The sequence below is a fragment of the Rhizopus delemar genome, genomic scaffold (genome assembly GCF_000149305.1).
Source record: "Rhizopus delemar RA 99-880 supercont3.18 genomic scaffold, whole genome shotgun sequence".
Lineage (NCBI taxonomy): Eukaryota > Fungi > Mucoromycota > Mucoromycetes > Mucorales > Rhizopodaceae > Rhizopus > Rhizopus delemar.
The window spans coordinates 290,799-309,814 of record NW_027137844.1 but is presented as its reverse complement, the minus strand read 5'-3'; the positions used below and the strand labels follow the sequence as shown (position 1 = coordinate 309,814).

General features: G+C 36.7%; 6 protein-coding genes across 6 annotated transcripts; 3 read left to right on the top strand and 3 right to left on the bottom strand.

Moving 5' to 3' along the window:
* Positions 1–110: 110 nt before the first annotated feature.
* Positions 111–1,896, bottom strand: RO3G_15992 (uncharacterized protein; the record flags this gene model as incomplete). Its single annotated transcript, XM_067670576.1, has 7 exons — positions 111–443; positions 489–821; positions 873–1,032; positions 1,099–1,231; positions 1,283–1,628; positions 1,680–1,813; positions 1,875–1,896. 7 exons carry the CDS (start codon positions 1,894–1,896, stop codon positions 111–113), a joined length of 1,461 nt encoding a protein of 486 aa, XP_067526677.1.
* A 2,110-nt stretch (positions 1,897–4,006) lies between these two features.
* On the top strand, positions 4,007–5,874 carry RO3G_15991 (uncharacterized protein; the record flags this gene model as incomplete). The annotated part of the gene is made up of 4 exons (XM_067670575.1): positions 4,007–5,222; positions 5,383–5,490; positions 5,541–5,761; positions 5,830–5,874. The coding sequence occupies 4 exons, from the start codon at positions 4,007–4,009 to the stop codon at positions 5,872–5,874; spliced, it is 1,590 nt and encodes a 529-aa protein (XP_067526676.1).
* Positions 5,875–8,462: 2,588 nt separating this feature from the next.
* Positions 8,463–9,867, top strand: RO3G_15990 (uncharacterized protein; the record flags this gene model as incomplete). Its single annotated transcript, XM_067670574.1, has 2 exons — positions 8,463–8,792; positions 8,866–9,867. The coding sequence occupies 2 exons, from the start codon at positions 8,463–8,465 to the stop codon at positions 9,865–9,867; spliced, it is 1,332 nt and encodes a 443-aa protein (XP_067526675.1).
* A 379-nt stretch (positions 9,868–10,246) lies between these two features.
* Positions 10,247–13,904, bottom strand: RO3G_15989 (uncharacterized protein; the record flags this gene model as incomplete). The annotated part of the gene is made up of 6 exons (XM_067670573.1): positions 10,247–10,258; positions 10,333–10,911; positions 10,969–11,451; positions 11,501–11,674; positions 11,727–11,981; positions 12,039–13,904. The coding sequence occupies 6 exons, from the start codon at positions 13,902–13,904 to the stop codon at positions 10,247–10,249; spliced, it is 3,369 nt and encodes a 1,122-aa protein (XP_067526674.1).
* A 346-nt stretch (positions 13,905–14,250) lies between these two features.
* On the bottom strand, positions 14,251–15,891 carry RO3G_15988 (uncharacterized protein; the record flags this gene model as incomplete). The annotated part of the gene is made up of 1 exon (XM_067670572.1): positions 14,251–15,891. The coding sequence occupies one exon, from the start codon at positions 15,889–15,891 to the stop codon at positions 14,251–14,253; it is 1,641 nt and encodes a 546-aa protein (XP_067526673.1).
* A 928-nt stretch (positions 15,892–16,819) lies between these two features.
* Positions 16,820–18,896, top strand: RO3G_15987 (uncharacterized protein; the record flags this gene model as incomplete). The annotated part of the gene is made up of 7 exons (XM_067670571.1): positions 16,820–16,851; positions 16,951–17,413; positions 17,476–17,563; positions 17,622–17,650; positions 17,701–18,297; positions 18,364–18,786; positions 18,882–18,896. The coding sequence occupies 7 exons, from the start codon at positions 16,820–16,822 to the stop codon at positions 18,894–18,896; spliced, it is 1,647 nt and encodes a 548-aa protein (XP_067526672.1).
* Positions 18,897–19,016: the final 120 nt, after the last annotated feature.

Below are 19,016 nucleotides of genomic sequence, written 5' to 3'. Positions count from 1 at the left end.
GAGAGACAGTTGCAGAAGAAAAAGGTACAGAAGAGTGAAAAAAGAAAAAGAAGAGTGAAAAAGAGCGAAAAAATAAGGGTTTATTTATACAGTCACGCAATGACGTAGATTCAAATTGTATAATGTTGTGAAGTGAAATGGATTGTGTTTTCGATTGTTTGTCGAACGAGACGGAATTTATTAAAGTTGATCAAGTGGGATTGTCCTTGATAGACTGTCGAGTTTCCATCCAACAAGAAGGTCAAGTCTTTTAAAATGAGTGGGAAAAAAGGAACACAGGGTGGCTTTGCTTTCTTTAATGCTGCTCGATAGTGATTCATGTTGTTGTTCACATTTAAATATTTAGCAAGCTTTTTATAGTTGATGTGATTCTGTACATCTTCTTGATGAAGGGTCATTATGATCATCATGCTTGTATGAAAATTATTCCAATCCAAACAAATCTAGGCTTTATTGATAAACACAACTCATTCCTATTCAGCATTTACCTTGGCAATGTCAATCATTTTATATACAATGGCTCTTCTCATCGTGATCTGTCTACTGACTTTATCCATGACCCATTCACTTGTCTTGTTCACCCTTTCAATGATCCACTTTACATAATCATCCTCTTTTTCATAGTTTAAATAGTCTTGTATTCGAATGCTCTTTAATAAATCAAAATCGGCCAGTGTCAAACACTTTGCAATGTCCCTTGTATCCATGCTTAAAAATAAATCGTCACTAATAAAATCAGGATCCAGTGTAACTAATCGTCGTACAAGGTCATGCTTAGGATCGTCTGTCGTCATGAATCTTGGTTCTTTCAAACACAATGGCTATCTTTTTGTGTCAGTCAATCCCCCTTTTTTCTTTCTTTTTTATTTTACTTGTTCTTCAATCATCTGTCTTATCCTGCCTGTTTCTAGTGTATAATGAATACGACATAGATCGCTGTTTAAAAATACCATTAAATGCGCCATCAAGGTTGATTGATTTAGAAAATCTTGAAATTGTAGTTTTATCCAACGCTTGATGACATTGAAAACTCTGTTATAAAAAAGAGAGAAAGAGAAAAAAGGCTTTAAAAGATCGAAGGGTTGAATACAGACTTACTTGAATTGAATCGATCTCTGCCCTATTTTATGACTATTCTCTGAATGAAACCTTGTCATCAGTTTATCGAATAGTTCAAAAGAAGTTGTAAAATGTGAGTGAAATAAGATGAATGTGTCAATGTAATCTGGATCTGATCACAAGTTGGTATTAGGTCATGAATCATAAATATAATTAATATCACCTTGATTTGTTTCATCAGCAAGTTTCATAAACAATCGATCCAGCGTGCCAGCGATCACTTGCACTTTATCCCCAGACATGATTCGCATAACCATCACATCCTTTCCATCTTCTAAAACATGAATCATTCCTCCCTTTCCTTTCTCTGTGAATGAACGCTGTGATTTGCTATGATCAGCTTCTTCTTTTTTGATATAAAATGGTTTAAATAATAGCTTCTTTAGATCATTTTCTGATTTATGGTTCCTAGTGATCGGTTTCTTTACAAATATTGGTTTTGCATGTTCTTCGGTTGTCAAGGTCGTTGTACTAAAATAGCCTGAATCGGATAAGGATGGCAGTGTCTTCTGTTGAAGCGAGTTAACATCTTCTTTTCAGTGCGAATCAATAGAACGTACCTCATCTTTATTTCTAAATTTATTCATAAACATCGTCTTGAAACTGTATTCATCCGATCTTGATTCATTCAGCTTTGTCTCAGTCGGGTTTCTTTTCATAACAGAGAAACTGCAAACAAACTTTCTCTTTCCACCTTTTCTTTGTATATTTAATAAACACAAAAGAATAAAAAATCAATTTCTTTTTTTTTTTACTTGTTTCACTAGTTTGTTTCATAAAGAAGGGAAAAGAGAATGAGAGAGGAAGAAAGATGAAAATGGAATACTTTTTTTTTTAATTTTTTTTTTTTTTCAAACGTATCGATCTTGCTCTCTCTCTCTCTCTCTCTCTCTCTTTCTGTGTGTGTGTGTGTGTGCACGGATAGATGAGCAAATCTATTAATCCAACTTGATTTATTACAAATGCGAGCCCTATCATTCATCAACTGCATTCCTTTCTTATCCTATCCCTAACATTTGTTTCTCTCTCTTCTTTCTCTATTCATTAACACCAATTTTAGAAAAAATAAATCTGCAACTGTTCTCTAATACACTTTATGAATTCAGTCTGAAGAAAGACATGTATGCAAATGAATAACTTTTGATAAATTAGGAGTAAGTGATCGAATTCTTTCACTTTTCTCTCCCCCCCCTTCTTTTTCTCTTTTTAGAGGAAATTTGATTTTAATGATTATTTGTCCTCTTTTAAAGGTATGAACGCGTCTTTCGAGAAAGTAGGATTTAAACAAAGAACAGTGAGATAGAAATAATAAGCTGTCCATATTATTGTTTCACTGCAACCATCCATGAATGATTTTAAGGAAAGCAATCAAAAATGAAACTCAAGCGTATGTCTTTTATGAATCATTTCAGAGCGATAAAGGTCTGAGTTGAGATCTACTTTAGGCGATAGCCACACTCTGTTTAGTCATGAATCGAATGTGACAAGTGTCTGATCCATCTTATTTCTCACTCAATAAAAGAAACCAAGGTTCATTTTTATGATTTCTATACGAAACATGAGAAGGGATGAAAAGAAGGGAGGCGTACAGGTACGTGAATGATACAAAAGAGGGTTCGTGCATTTGTGTTACCTCCCTTTTTTTATAGGTTCCATATTTACAATAAAAATACGCCCAAAGATGATTTTGGGCAATTTTTGCCCAAGGTTGACATGAAGGAGAGGGGAGTAGACAAGGATCGTCTTTGAGTGTGATTATGTCATGAACAGTCTTTGGCTTTTGTTTTCAGCAGACATGCACGTGGATTCCTATTGTTCTGGAATTACCTCTCAGTCTTGTGTGATTTCATCTTTTGTGTGTCGATTGGATGTGGAACCAACAGAGGAAATAATCTACATCTTTAAGAGATGACTGGCAAAAGAAGAATGATAATCAAACAGGCTGTAGTGTTGAATAGGGTGAAGTGTAAGTAGGATCCCTTGTTCTCAACTGACAGTTTTGGCATTTTGTTTTCATCCTTAAAACAGTAATCATCAAAGAAAGACAAACAGATCACGCTAGTGACACACATCATTATTTTTTGCATCACCCTTAAAGATCACACTACGTCCTTCTTTCTTCTTCTTGTTCAAATCGAATGATGAATAATAAAAAGCGTTGTAGACTTTTGATGGAAATTGATTCAGAAGATGAAGAAGCTGGATCCATCTTGATGTCACTTGCTTATCAAAAAACAATAGAGAATCCGCAGTCAACAATAAATAAAAAAGTAAGAGAATTCTATTTGCGTATGTGGAATGAATACTCATAGTCTATCAAGCATCACTCAATGTCTATTACAAATTTAATAAGTAAGTGGCAACATTCTTTTCTTTCATTCAAACTAAATAAAATCTAGACAGAGTAAGAGAAAGAGAGAAAGAAAGAAAGAAAGCGAGAGAATAATCATCTTGTGTTAGGATGTTACACCTTATCCTTCAACTGAACACATCATTCAATCTCAAGGTATATCTTTCTCAACTTGTTCTTTCAACTTTTTAAACTTCTTTAGATCAATCAAAAGCATTTAAAAAACCAAAAATACCATCACCTAAAATCAGACGAAATTCTATTCATGTCCACCTAAGTTACAAGATACATGCCCATAAAATACGTATGCAACCTACAGTAAGCAAAGCACTTTATCACAGCAACCAAATTTAATTTACTTTTTTTTTTATTCAGTATTCAACCCTTCTCTATCGATCCATTCCATTTCACTACAAGGATCCAATCTAAATAAAATGCAGTGATGTTATTCTTTTTCGGAATTTGAATCAAACGGACTCCATTTTTCATGCCTTTTTTTTTTTTATTATTTTTATATAATTTTTTTTTAATAATAGCATGTCGAATAAACCATTGGAATCCAGTACGAGTACGAACAGTATGACGAATACAAACAGTACAAATGCAAAAAAATCAGGTTCCAGTAAACTCTCGGCTATCTCTAAACAAGTTCTCAAGACAAACCCTATTCCTCAACTTGTCAAACCCTCCAGTCCCAGTTCAAGTCATGTTGTTACCCATCACCCCAATTTAGATACCCTCCGAGGCAAACCTACACAACCACTCCGAAGTACCAAAGTATCTCAAAAGCTCGTCTTGTTTCCTTCGTCTGATGATGCTGAAACAACCATGCAATCCACTTTACCTGTTGACGACACCCATCTCTTAAACTATCGTCGTACGTCTTCTTCTTCATTCGAACAACCTTGGCAAGTCGATCAACCTCCTACACCAGCCGGTCTTCCTTTACCTATCGAGTGGACCTTTGATTCTCGTACGTCAGCCGAAAGGATGAACAAGGACGAACGAGACCTCGCTGGTCTTCCTCGGGCTGCTGCTTATTGTACTGGTGAAGGTTATGACTTGACTCGACTTCGACCCTTTTTAAGAGAACATCATCGTGTGGCACCTAGGCTGTATGATGAATGTCTTTATGCAGCCTATCATTTTCCACTGAGAACACTGCGTCCGGACAAGGATAATTTATACAACATTCGAGTGAGAAGTAATGTGGCTAAACCACCCTTGAATCACAGACAGAGTGCGATCGATGAGGATGACATGGATTATGATGAGGATCACTATCAATCCGAAGTGCCTACTGTCATCCAACCTCGTCATGGGGATGCCTATACGGATTATTATCACAGAAGAAAGAGTTCGGTTGATCAACAACAGGAAGGAAAAGAAGGATCTGTCTATCCAGACACTGAGCTGAAAGATGGAGAGGCTCATGAGGATGGAAACAAGTCGGATAGGCTAGATGACCATACAAAGTTGAATGAGGAACAACAACAACAACAACAACAAGCAGAACAACCTCGTGAGCTCTTTAAGGGAGGTGAAGTGTTCATCTTTGATTACGGTGTCGTCGTCTTTTGGAATTTCCGTCGTGCAGAGGAATTGCTGATGTTGGAAGACTTTATGCAATTCTCGATTGAACCCTTTAGGGATAATCCAGATGAAGACATGCAAATTGAAGAAATTCATTTTCAATATGACACATCCCAGATGAAGCCTAGAATATTCAATGATATGATCACACTCAAGAGTAGTAATCATATGGTCAAACTCACTTTATCTCACGGTCTCTCTCAAAGTGCTGTTGTCGCAAGATATGAAGACATTATGGACAAGACAATCGAAGTAGATCGAAAACATTCTTTATCCTCGTACTCACCCACTCTTTTAGGACACAAAACATTTACCAAAAGAAATGGCAGAGACCGGTCGATTGGGCAAGACGCGTACAGAGATCACAAAGATCAATGGTCAATTGTTCAACTTGAGAATGAATGTGAACCTTGTCTCTAACGTCTTGGGTAAAAAAGTACAATGTCCTATCGAGACAGGAAAGCTCATGTTATCATAGATACACCCGAGATCTTTTGGTCAGAACCTGCTTTACAACCCATGTATACAGCCATAAGAGAATACTTGGAGATACCTCAAAGAGCAAAGATCTTGAATGATCGTCTTCGTGTCATTTCTGATTTATTGTCCATGTTGAGAGATCATTTGACTAACTTTGGTGTAGAGTATCAAACACTGATCATCATTTATTTAATTATTGTTGCTGTTATTGTCGCATGCGTAAGTTTCTTTTTTTTTTTTTTTTTTTCGCAATATTTAAAGCCTTATTTCTCATCTTTTACATCTAGTTTGAAATTGCCGTCAAGATATTACAATCCGTCAATGTCGTATAGTTCATATTTTACTGTTAGAAAGAAAAAAGAGAATGAAATCCTATTGAACCACAACTGTTTCTTTTTTTTTTTTTTTTTTTTTTTTTAAAAAAAAATTTTCATGAACCATGTCAAAGGCTCATGTGGAGAATATGTCACAGAGGCAAATTTGGCGTAACAGGATCAAGTTGGATGATAAAAGATGAAGAGTAGAACGGAAAGATTGGACTAATCAGTGAGGTTTCTCCTAAACATTGACGTGTTTACGTTGAACAGAAATACACAAAACACTGTTTGAAAGAATTTAGAGTGTTGCGATAAACACAAAGAAAAAGGACAGAATAAGAAACTGGTCCTAGAAACCTACTCTCGATCCTTTTCTGATGTCCAGTGAGCCCAAAGGACAGTAAAAGGTTCTTTACTGAAAAAGATGATCTTGTTCACATTTTGACAAAAAGTACAAGGCTTTATCATCTTGATCGCACAAAGCTCATTAAAGATTTGTCCTACTTGGCCCTGAGCAAAAAGGTCACCATCACAAAACTTAATTTCTAATCCGAGAACGGAATGGGTTTGGAGTCATTGGAATAAACCACTTTTTTTTTTTTCTCGGGATAAGCGTAGTACAATAAAAAGAATGAATGACTGCTAATATTGATGCAGCCAACAGCTTGGACTGATTCTGTGAGAACTGTACAAGCAGACCTCGGTTGGGTGATAAAAGCAAAAGGATCAGACGATGACCGATTTTGGGAATATCCTTTCGACTTTAGTGTGTGTGTGTGTGTGTTTTTTTTTTTTAAAAAAAAAAGAAAACTGTGCAGTGAGAGATGGAGAGATGTTCTCTCCCCCCCCCTTTTTTTTTTAATCCGTAAAGGTAGACCTTCGAAGTTGGTAACAAAGAGGCTTTTCCTTATTTGTGTAATAGAATAAAAACTTTATTAAATAAAATGTTGTAAAGAATGTTGTTTTTGAGTGACAAAGAAGGGGAATTCTCAACATTTAATATTTGAAAAAGGGCTTTGAGCAGTTAATTGTTCATATTATTTGTATACACACAACCCTGATAACGCATACATGTTCCGAAAAATAAGAGATTTCCGTATTTGGTTATATTGAAATTTTAAGAGTCCCGCTTCTCATTTTAAGCATGCTGGAACTTTGTCTAACCTGATCAGTGAAGGACATCCTTCTTGATGATTGTGTCATAACAATCCTTCTTCTCATATCAAACCACATACAAAAAAAAAAGGGGGAGGGGCTAGTTGATGTAGATAACATCATGAATTAGACTCGTTTTGTTTTTTAAAAAAAAAGAGAGAGCCAGAAAAAAAAGTATGAAAATGACAAGTTTTATTCAATTCAACATCTGAAATGATCTTCATTGAATTCGATAAACATACTTCAAAAGGTAACACACTAATTAGTATACAGCTAAAGTAAAAAGCCTATTACGCTCGGTACCATTTTTTTTCTTTCTTTCTGTAAGGCTTTTCGGTGGAAATCACGGGGAAGTAGGTTACTCAAGATGTTTTATGCATAAGGAAAGATCCCCCCCCCCATTTTACTTTACAATCAATAAACTTTATAAACTATTATGATTTATTAGAAACATTATATTTCAAAGAAAAAAAAAAGATAGACAAAGAGAAAAGGATGGATTCTATTCTTAAAAAAGAGAGAGTTGTCTACTGCAGCATAAATGCAGTAAAAAGTAATATTAAAAAAAAAAAGAATGCATTCAAAAAAGAAGGAATAAAAACATGAAACACTTTGGAGTTTCCAAAAGAGGGAAAAATAGAATCTCGCTAGTATGTTTTTGAACACAAAAAGCAAAGACCAATAGAGTAAACTTATCTGACCAAATAGGGTAAAAGTGAAAAAAGAAGAAGGAAAGGATAGTTTAGTTTTTATTTATTCAATCATTAAAAATAATGTCTTGGTATTATTTCTAGACTCATTTTATTTGATAGAATAAGGCTAAGCAAAAAGAAAAATGTGCACAAAGCACAAAACTCTTTTTTCAAAAATAGTAAAATTAAACATTAATATTGGGGAAGTACTAGAAACGACTGATTCCCTTTGGTGACCACCTGCTCTTTCTTATTAATTTTTACACAATATGCACAACTCTCGGAAGACATCCCGTCTCTTTATCATCTTACCATTAATAATACATAAAATGATGAACAAGGGAAAATCAGGAACGATGTCAATACACTAGGAAATAAACCAAAAGAAGAGTCATCGTCTGTGACAAGTGAACAAGAAAAAAAAAAAAAAAAGATGGGCAGATTGCACACTTGCTAGGATAAAATCTGCTTCCGTACATGTTTGTCCTTTTCTGTTGTAATATAAACAGAGACTTGATTAAACCACGTCATTACTGAAAGCAAGCTGTACAACTCTGAAGCACCTGATTTCCGAGCCTTTTTTTTTTTTTTTTTTTTTTTTTTTTTTTTTTTTTTTTTTTTTTTTTTTTTTTCTATTCTTTTATAAACCTTTCACTTTTCGCTTTCATTTCACTTCTCTTTCCTCCTTCTTTCATCATTCACACCTTTTTCCAAATTATTTAAATGCAAGCACAATCATACATGATACCCAGAAATATGACTTCATCTTCTAAATTACATAAAGCAGACATCACTGCTGATACACCATGGATGCAGTCATCAAATCCATCCAACCCTTGCTTCTCATCAAACACTACAGAAGATAACAAGCAAACAAAGATCAAGGCTAACTCTACGAATACCCCATCCACCTTGGTTGACATGAGAGTAGAAAAGAACACGGAAGGAAAGCCACCTTATTCTTATGCTACTCTGATCAAATATGCTATTGAACGTAGCCCTGGAAACAAATTAACCTTGAGTCAAATCTATCAGTGGGTCATTGATCACTACCCTTATTACGGATCAGCCGGTTCCGGATGGAAGGTAAAAAAAAAAACAGATGGTGTGACAAAGGAGGAGGAAAGGAGAAGTGTAACTTAGACCGCTTTCTTTATAGAATTCTATCAGACATAATCTATCTTTAAACAAAAGCTTCATTCGTATCCCTCGACCTGTAAATGAGCCTGGCAAAGGTTCTTATTGGACAGTAGACCAATATGCTCAGCAAAATAGTTCTAAATTAAAAGCCACCGGTCGCTGCAAGAAGTCAAGTGGAGAATTAAACCGAGCCTATAGCGATCCTTGGCCCAACAATCGCAGATCGTTCTCTACAGATGCAGGTCAGATGCGCAGTTATAGTGGGTACTGCCATCACCCATACAACACTTACGATAGACCTTTTGGTTATCCTAGCTATCAACGTCATGAAACTTGGTTATCTGGTAGACACAATAACTCCAACATAACTTATTCTTTGCCACCATCTGCTGTCAACAATCTAAAGAACTATGAAAGTCTTTATGATGTTCGCAACAATCAATACCCTTCAACCTCATTATTTTATCCACACCGACAGTCTTGTCCTGATTTAACAACCCTCTATCCTGAAACAGCCGTTGTCTCTAGCTTTGGTCTCCATGAACCATCCGATGTGTCACCAGCATGTGATAAAGCAATGTACAACAGCAATAACCAATCAGATTTATTAAAAGATACCTCCTTTGCATACGATCACCATTCATCCCCCAATGGTTTCTATAACAACCAAAACCAATTAACTTCACCTGTTTCATCTCCTACACCTACTGATAACAATAACTATAGTAACGACTGTATCAATTCACCATCATCACCCTTGATCATGACCAATAGTAACTCACCTATCGAAGGTGTATTAAAGTCACCTTACTATAACTCTGTTAGCTATCTCGATTTGGTGTCTCAGCAACAGTCATCAAGTGAAAGTCTAGTGTCGTCTTGTTCTCCTTCTCCTTCTCCTAATGGCATCTGTCACTCTCCAAACTTTTCTCAATTGATTCCTGATGCAAACACTATTAAAAATCAACAAGAACCTAGCATGATTTCTTCAGATGGTCGATTTGGTTATCAAGCATTATAAAGCATATTCTCATTTAACAAACTTTATTTTTCATACATCTTCACATACACACACACTCACACATTTTCTATACAAAAAATAAAATTATGCTCATTATTCATTTTTCAATATCCCAAGTAAAACTACAGTTTCTTTCCATCGCCCATTCTTTAAGTAAACATAAAAGTGACCAGCCATCCACAGGTTCGTTATTGGGGTTACTAAATGATTCTAATGACCCAGTGTTTACATTCCGATTAAACAAATTATCTACTGCTAAAATAATCACTTTGCATCTATCATACAGAATTTTATATACGCCCGCATCAATTCTATCCTTTTTAGGCTTTACCTCGCTCTAGATAACGTAACGTTCCATCTTCTGAAGTCAATCAAGAATTTACTTTGGTAGCTATTCAATTTACAAGTATAGCAAGCAATAACCAGGTCGCATTCCTGGCCTTGCATCTTGTCGACCGTGCCTACCGGCACAGTCTCAGAAAGGCCGCTTAACTTTCTCTTTATAGCCACACACTGTTTCACATAAGGAGCGACGACCATGGCCTTGGGTGCATCCATACTCTTACTGGCTGGTACCAGTTTAGGATCCAATCCTTTCTTCAGAGACTTTAGATAACTGTTGACTAGCAGATGCACAATGTTGGCTTCTTCCTCAAGCACATTATGCATCCTGTCCTCTGGAATTTTCACATTCACAAGCGAAAATGCATGTGAAGGGTCAAGAATAGATTTTATCAGATTGTTTTTGATGACTTCACGATTCAAGTGAAGTGTCAGCTTTGGATAGCGTGAGATGAAGTCAGGACCATAGACTTTCTGAAAGAACGCATTCAGTTCTTTGTTCATCCGCCAGTTATCTTTAAGCTGTAGTGTGTTGGGGCCAAATTGATTTGCAGATGCCTTTTCTAATACAAACGAACTTGTTGATATCGCACAGTTGTTCTCTGTTCTCATTAAGCATTGCTGAATAGAACCATACAACAGAGGATCTTGAACTGTCTTTGTTACTTGAGAATAATCATTTGCCAAGATAGGACCTAGTTGCTAGTGTGATAAAAGCAAGGAAGGGTTAGTGAATCCTACTTGTAACAGACGACATACCATGTGATCTCCTGCAATAATAAGCTTTCCGTGTGGACGAGAAAGGCATGCGATTGCCAACAGTGCATCTGATACAAGCAACTGGGAACTCTCGTCCACAATCATCATCTCACATCCTTTAAACGTCTTCCACTTGTCCTTGATGTTGTTCCAGCTGTAAACCGTGGTTCCCATCACAAAAATCCTTATCCCATGATTCTTTTTTAGCTTGTTGACTGCCGTAATAGACTCTTGCCACTTGACATAGGTAATGTCAGATTCAGCTGATTGTGGATCCTTTTGGTAGGTTGCAAACACGATAGAAAACAAGTCTTCAAAGCCATGTCGTTTTTGTATTAATTCGACACGTTTAAGTAGATTGATGATCGCATCATTTGTAAATGCAGTAATACCAATCAAAAGATCCTTTGAACCATTATGATCACTAAAGCACTTGATGTACCAATTGATAAAAAGAGCCAAAAATTCTGTTTTGCCAGAACCCTACAGTATCATTAAGATCCAAAGCTACCTTTTCTCTCATTCGACTTACAGGTGGACCCCAAACGATTTGCAGACGCTTTTTGAAAATACGATCCGTAATAGCTTTTTGAGAAGGTGACATGGCAAACATGTCACGAAGTTTTCTAGCTGTGAGTGACGCTTTGAAATTGATTTCATCAATCACATTCTTTTCTGCCCAGCCATTAGGGTCTTTGATCAATTCCTATATGGAGGATAGAGGTTAACCTTTGTTACACTCTGCTTCTTTTACTTACAATCGTATCCTCGTAGTCGCCTTCTCTATCCATTCTTGTTAGAGCATCAATCGTCTTTTGGGTAGTAAAATCAATGTAGCGTTTATAGAGACGATAGGATCCTGCAGGTCTTCCGAGCGTTCCTTGTTTATTGAGTGTAAGAGTACCCTTTTCTACGTTGATATCAACCACATTAACACATGGAATTGGCTTTTTCTGATACTTTGTGGTGCTCATGTAGAAAAGATCAGAAAATTTTATTGTTTTAATGATGCTCTAAAATTAATGGGTTAAACCACAGTATTCACAAGATAATACAAGGCCTTTTCTTACCTCTCGGTTATCTGCAACGAGTATATATTGCTGCCAATCGTTCATGACCAAACGATCGAGCCTTTCGTGGTAATCACCTCCATCTCCAGTACCAATGACCTTGAATTGTATGTTCACTTCGAATTGACTAATTCGATGTTCTGATATAAACTGAAGAATCAGGCTAGAAGAGGATTGATAGGATTTGTACCCTTCCAACATGGCCAAGTCAGCAATACGATCTTTTCGATGACTATCACAAGCAGATATGCATTCCAACTGCTTAAAGAACACAAGCTTTGCCAACACGGTGTGGTTAAAAGGAAGGACATCAGGCCATTTGAATGGTTTACATGCTAACGGAAATAGTTCTACGTTGTAGGTCTCCATGTGGTCATCCGCCAATTCCCAATAGGTATCAATGATTTCATTAAAGCAAAGATGCCTTTCCCGGAAGCACCGTTCAATAGATTGGTCTTCACTTTTGGGGTTGAGATCGTCATACTGACCTTTATGCCAGCAGCTGTGAATCTTGTCGATGTAGAGATTTCTAATGTCATGTGTACCAAACTTGAAGCCTCTTGACATCCAACGTGCCACTTCAGGAAGCTCATAAAAGCCAGCAATAGGTAACGCAATATTTTCCTCAAGCAAATGTTCAAGACTAACAAACCTTCTGACAGTGGATGTCTTTTGGATGTCTTCCATCCCTGGAAAGACAACAACACCCGGGAGACCTAAGAGTTGTGTATCTTGAAACAGAACCACCAAACATCTCATGGCGTTTTCAACGATCTCTTGGACTCTGGCTTTTTTCAACGAGGTCAAATATCTTCCTTCAGAAGCAACCAAGTTGTACATAAATTTATAAATGTTTTCCTTTTCTTTATCGCTATAAACATAAAATAGGCATCGAGATTCGTCCTGATCCATCCACTGCAAAACTTCCGTCAAACAGCTTACGAAGCTATCCACAAAATTGGAATAAGCAGGGCAGTCATCTTGTTCAAGTTCTTTGTAACTTACACGTACATAATCCATGTACGTTTTTGAGGTATCCATTTCTTCAGAGCTGGATATATTCAAAGAATAAGCAAATGGTTTTTGAGAATAGGTATCGACACAAAAGAAGAGGTAGATGATATGATCCACCTCTCTGGCCGTCAAAACAGTGGCACGGCCTAAAAACCTTGGTTCTTGATCCTGATAAGATTCCAGATATTGTTTTACACCCGATCGATCTCTGCTGACAGTATCATTCAGGTTCAGGTTCTGAAGTAAATCCGAAAGGTCTTCAATGTCACCCGGAGACCCTTCTCTGATCGAAGTCAACTTTTCTTGGTTCATATAAGGGAGCGATCGGATGGTTCCTTTGGAATCATTCTTACACTGAGCCAAAAATGGACATGTGGCACATCGCTTTGCTAGGTGCCACTCTGGGTCCTCGCGCTTGAGAATAGCAATGATTTCTTTTGTATAGAACAGCTTGATTTTACCAAGCATGAGGTCGATACGAAATAACTCTGGCTTGTCCATGTCACTGGGTAACCATACGCCTCCTAACCTGTCTATTTCCAAATTTCGAATGTCCTTGATAAGGTACTGCAAAAAGAAAGCGTATGAGCCGACTTGAAATTGATGAGTGTCTGATATGCCTTTGGAGGACTTTGCATCAATAATGAGAATTTTTCGAATCTTGGTTATGGGATCTTCATGAATGTACAGAAAATCAGGAATGAAGCTTCTCATTCTATATGTCTTTGTATCGCCTATGACTTCTGCATAAAATCCTTCCGGCAAAGTAAATCTCAACTGGTATATATACTGTCCGCTCTGAGCTTCTTGCAAGACTTTTTTAAAGTCGGTTGAATAAGTATGATCAGCCATGACTGATTTATGTTTTTGGAATAAACGATCTTCGAATGTGTTACCACGTTCGAGTTGTAAATTCTTTAAGGAACTTTCAAGAGTATGTTCATTGACTGGGCGAGGTTTTGAAAGCAAGTAGTAATGCTTTTCACAATTGTAAAAGCTGCCGCTGGCTAGTGACGAAACAGAAAATTTTGGAATGTCTTTCTGTTGCTAATTTAAAATAGGAGCAAAATGAATCAAGACAGTAGATCATTTGTTTTTTATTTAAAGCATCAACTTACTATAATATCTTTTGTCATTAATGTAACAAGTCTTTCCAGAAAAAGAAAAAAGAAAAAAAAATAAAAGCACTTTACCACTATCATTTATTTATACAACGCTCACTGTTACAATCATGTGTGGAACTCTTTCCTGAACTTGAACTTGAGCTTTGAAATTCTTGCTCTACAGTTTCAAAAACTTTCTCATCTTCAAACTCATCTAAATCTTTTCCTTTAGACTCAGGTATCCATAATATTGTCACCACAAGGCCCAAAAACATAACACCAGCGAGGATACCTAATGTTTGAGGCAAAAACGCGTGTTCGTTTGGTTTTGTATCATTTACCTCAACCAGAACGTTAAATGCAAACGCTGCGATGATAGCGCCTGCCTTGCCACTAGCTGCAGAAATGCCGTGAGCTGAAGCACGTACTTTGGTAGGAAAGACTTCCCCAGGAACAATAAATGTTGTTGAATTTGGACCAAAGTTATGGAATAGCTGTATAAGTGTGAAGATAGCTATAAAGGCTGGGATAGAATTGTCTCGAAGAGGATAAAATGCACTTGCTAACACAATGAATAGAGCTGTACAGACAGAAAAGCCCATGATCTGTATGGTTCTGCGACCCCATCTTTCAATAAAGATAACTGTAAGATAATAGCCAGGTACTGAACCAAGTATTGCTATGATAATCTGACCTACGGCATTCCAAAATAGGGTTTCATAAGCTGTAGGTTTGTTGGTAAAACCAATAGCACTTAGAACGTAGGTGTTATTTAGTCCAAGTCCATAAAAGGATATATCCAGCAAAAACCAAGAGCCTGCCGTACCTAACAGTACTTTGAGATGCTGCCACTGTCCAAAATACTTGCGGAATTCAATCCAGTGATTACGCTGCTTTGCAGGACCTTCTTCATTGTGCTGAACCTCTTTAATTACACCTTCTTTTGAAATAATAGCTTCTTCAGCCATTTTGACATCACACTTGACATTTAAAGAGTAACGAGGCGATTCTGGCATTGTAAATCTCAAGTAGATAGTGGCAACTGCGGGTACTGCTCCAAGACCAATACACAGTCGCCAAACATAATCAATGTTTGCAGAATCTGCATAGATGGCTTCTTTAAAAATGGCCAGGATGATGATCGTAACTAAAGCAGCGGCAAGGGTACCTATACCTTGCATGGAAAATATAAGGGCCAACATCATACCTCGCTTTCCTGCCGAAGACCATTCAGAGGTAATTGTAGCAGACATAGGGTAATCACCTCCGATACCGATACCCAGAAAAAGTCGCCAGAATCCCAAAAAGCCAAGAACGGTAACCCCCCGTACTGTGGAGGCTGCAGTAGCACAATTGATAGTTCCAACAATGATAATAAGAAGTTCGAATCCATATATTCTTCGTCCAAATATGTCACCCATGAATCCAAACACCAATTGCCCAATCAGCGTACCAACAGAAGCCATGCCTTTGACAACACCTTCAATGTCTGCTGGCACGTTGCCACCATTGCTGGGATAATATACATACCCTATCATTGGCATAACCAGGTTGATAATAAATACATCGTACGAATCTGTAAAGAATCCTGCACCAGAGGTAAGGATTGTACGTAAAACAAACCAATCGGGTCGTCTTTGTTTTTTATCAAGATTTTCTAATGTCTCGAGTCTTTTTTGTTTAAGTGAAGCTTCAGGACTTTTAAAACAATTTTCTTGTTGTATTTCTTGTTGCATATATTGTTTTTACATATAAATAAAAAAAGGATGGACAAAAAAAAAAGCAAGCAAAGTATAGCATCATAATTTTTTTTATAAATAGTTTCGGTATCAATGAAATGTAACCAACCAAGCATATCTTGAAAGACGAAATATTGGTACTAAATCTAGATTTACCAATGACCAATACAATTTAGAAAAATGCATAAATGTATATCACAGACTTGATTGACATGATAAAAACATATCAAGTTTGCCTTTGATTGGTTGTCCATTTCTATAAAACAAAAGCTGGTGTCGGGATTTAAATACATTAAGGTCTGTTTGGCGCTTGTCTAAAATTCATTCCTTTCCCTTTTTAATCAACACTATAACTATGGCGGATACTCTTAAAGACGTCCCAGAGTTTTTTGAAAACGAGCTTGGCGAATCTATCACTGCTCGTACTGATGCTTTGGGTAATTTCATTATTAGTGCTGCTCTCATCTTTTCTATGCTTTACTAACGCGCTATTTTCTTTATTGTCTCTCAGGTACATTTCGCGAATTAGGTCCTCCAGACTTGTGCCATATTGTCAAATTTCACTCTAAACCTGGAATGAAAGAAGTACGTGATTGTGTACTTTGTATTATTGAATTACTAAATTGAATATCTTTTTATATTATTGTCAGCTTGGCAGTTATCACTATGTTTCAGGTGTTGACGCTTCGTCATCTGCAACATTAGCAGCTTATTTAAATTCATTGACATATTCTTTGGTAATTTGAACAAACACATGAAAATAATGTAATTATATTTACTTGTTCTCGAGTAGGACGAAACCCAGTCTTGGTTTTCTAAATCGAATGCTTGGCGAATTCGCTCAGGCATATACTGGTATATATTATCCGCCAAGAAAAAAAAAAATAGATTCAATTAAACTTACTCAATTACAACAGCTGCTTCAATGCCTTTTCTCGAGTGGATGTTCGAGTCGAAGTGAAAATTCCGGGAGGTGTAGAAAGCTATTTTGTTGATATTAGAGGAGAAAGGTGAGTAAGATAATCATTGGTTTGTGAAACTTAACACGCTATGCAGGCATGAGGCGACAGCAGCCATTTGGCAGGAGACTTATTTATCTGCAGTATTACGTGCTATTCTATATTCTGATGACAGCTATTACAGATTAGCAGGCTATCGCAAGATTGATCCCATCACTAGTTTGACAGCAGAAGCACGATTTTTGGAAGCCGTGGAAACACTCTTTTGGAGGGGTTGGCAATTGGGCAGCAACCCAGAGATTCAGACAGCTACTAGCGTTCACAACCATTTAACATCAGGAATAATGAAATACTTTGGGGACAGTTTCAGATATGGTCCAGCTATAGAGTTATTTGAAAAATTGAGAAAGAAGGATCCAGAAGCTGGAGCATTATTAGCACAATCTTATATTGGCCAAAACAAAGAGATAAAAGCAGTGCAAATTTTGAATCATGATTTAAAGCGGCTGCCTATAAGCTATGCTCTTTTGCATGTTCAAGTGGATTTTCTTCGAAGCAAAGTAAGAGACACTAGCATTACAATCTTCTATGAGGAATGACTAAACGTTTTATTTCTGATTAGGGCGAATCTCAGATGGCATTAAAGCTTGCTAAATTTGCAGTCAATACAACACCTTCTGAGTTTCTTACTTGGGCCAAGCTAACTGAAGGTAATCATCATAAAGAGCATAATACAAATAGTTACTGATGAATTTTTCTATAAAAAAGTCTACATTGATCTTGAGGATTATAAAAATGTAAGTTACTATTACTGTTATCATTCAGTATAGAAATTAACAAATCATAGGCTTTATTGACCTTAAATTCATGTCCTATGTTCACATATAGCGAACGCGATATGCACAGAATGCCAGCACCGATAAAAACACACCTTCCTATTAAAACAGATATTTTAAATTCTGGAATTATGGAAGAAGATGCAGCAGGAAGAGAAAACGAAATAGACCCAAATCTTTCTCGTCTTCCCGCGCCTGCTTTACACGGCACTTTTGCAAAGGCCTATTCACTCTTGACACGATTAGTAAGCAAAATTGGATGGGATAATTTATTGAAATGCAGATCCGAAGTCTTTGTAATGGAAGAAGAGTATCGTATGCAAAAAGCAAAAGAGGACAGTCAAAAAACAAGCCCTTCTGTCAATAATGATCCCAAAGAAAAGCCAGAAAGTAATGACGATAATAATGAAGCAGAGACTGCTACAATCGATGTAGAAGCAGAAAAGAAAGAGACCAAGAATGAGGATGAGGAGACATTAGAAAATGAGCTCACTGAAAATATGGAAACCGTTGATTTAAACGATGAAGAAGATAAAGAAAATACGCCAATCGAGGTTCCTCATACTCCTCTAGTACGCCCAGAACAAGTTGCGGAAGATAAATCAAAGGTAAGAGGGAATGGGAAAAGAAAGAATAAAATAATAAAAAAAAGAATGGGTACTAATAAACATTAGTCTGATAATGGTAACGGCAACAATGTATCCATCCAAAATCCTCCTCATCCAAATGATGGTGTCAGCTTCACGTTTAGTAATAAGCGTCTTTGTGAGCGTTGGCTAGACAATTTGTTTATGGTATTGTATGAAGACTTGCGCATATACACTTTTTGGAAAACTGAGGCAGCACATTATCGTGCACAACAAATGCCTTATCGCAAGACCGGCGCAGAATGGGAGTTATTAGGTGATCTTGCTCTTAGACTATGGCATGAAAATGATGCCAAAGATGCATATGAACAATGTTTGGATCATAAATTCTCTGCTAAATCCTGGATGAAGCTTTTGGAAATTTATGTCTCAGAACCAAATGTTCAGAGAGCTCTTTTAGCAGCTGTCAAACTAACAGTATATCATGAAAGATGGTATCATGAGATAGTGGTAAGTTTAAGCCTTTTATAAAATAATTCAATTCCCTCATTATTATTGTAGTATCCTAGTGAAATTGCTCGTAATCTTAATATCCTTATTCGTAGAGAAGGTCTCTCTAAAATGCAAAATATGTTAACTTCTATGAATTTACCTCGCCCAGTTCAGCAATTGATGACTAGATATTTTGACTATGCAGAGCTTTTTAAAGTAGAAGGATACGAGTTTTAAAAGAAAATTAT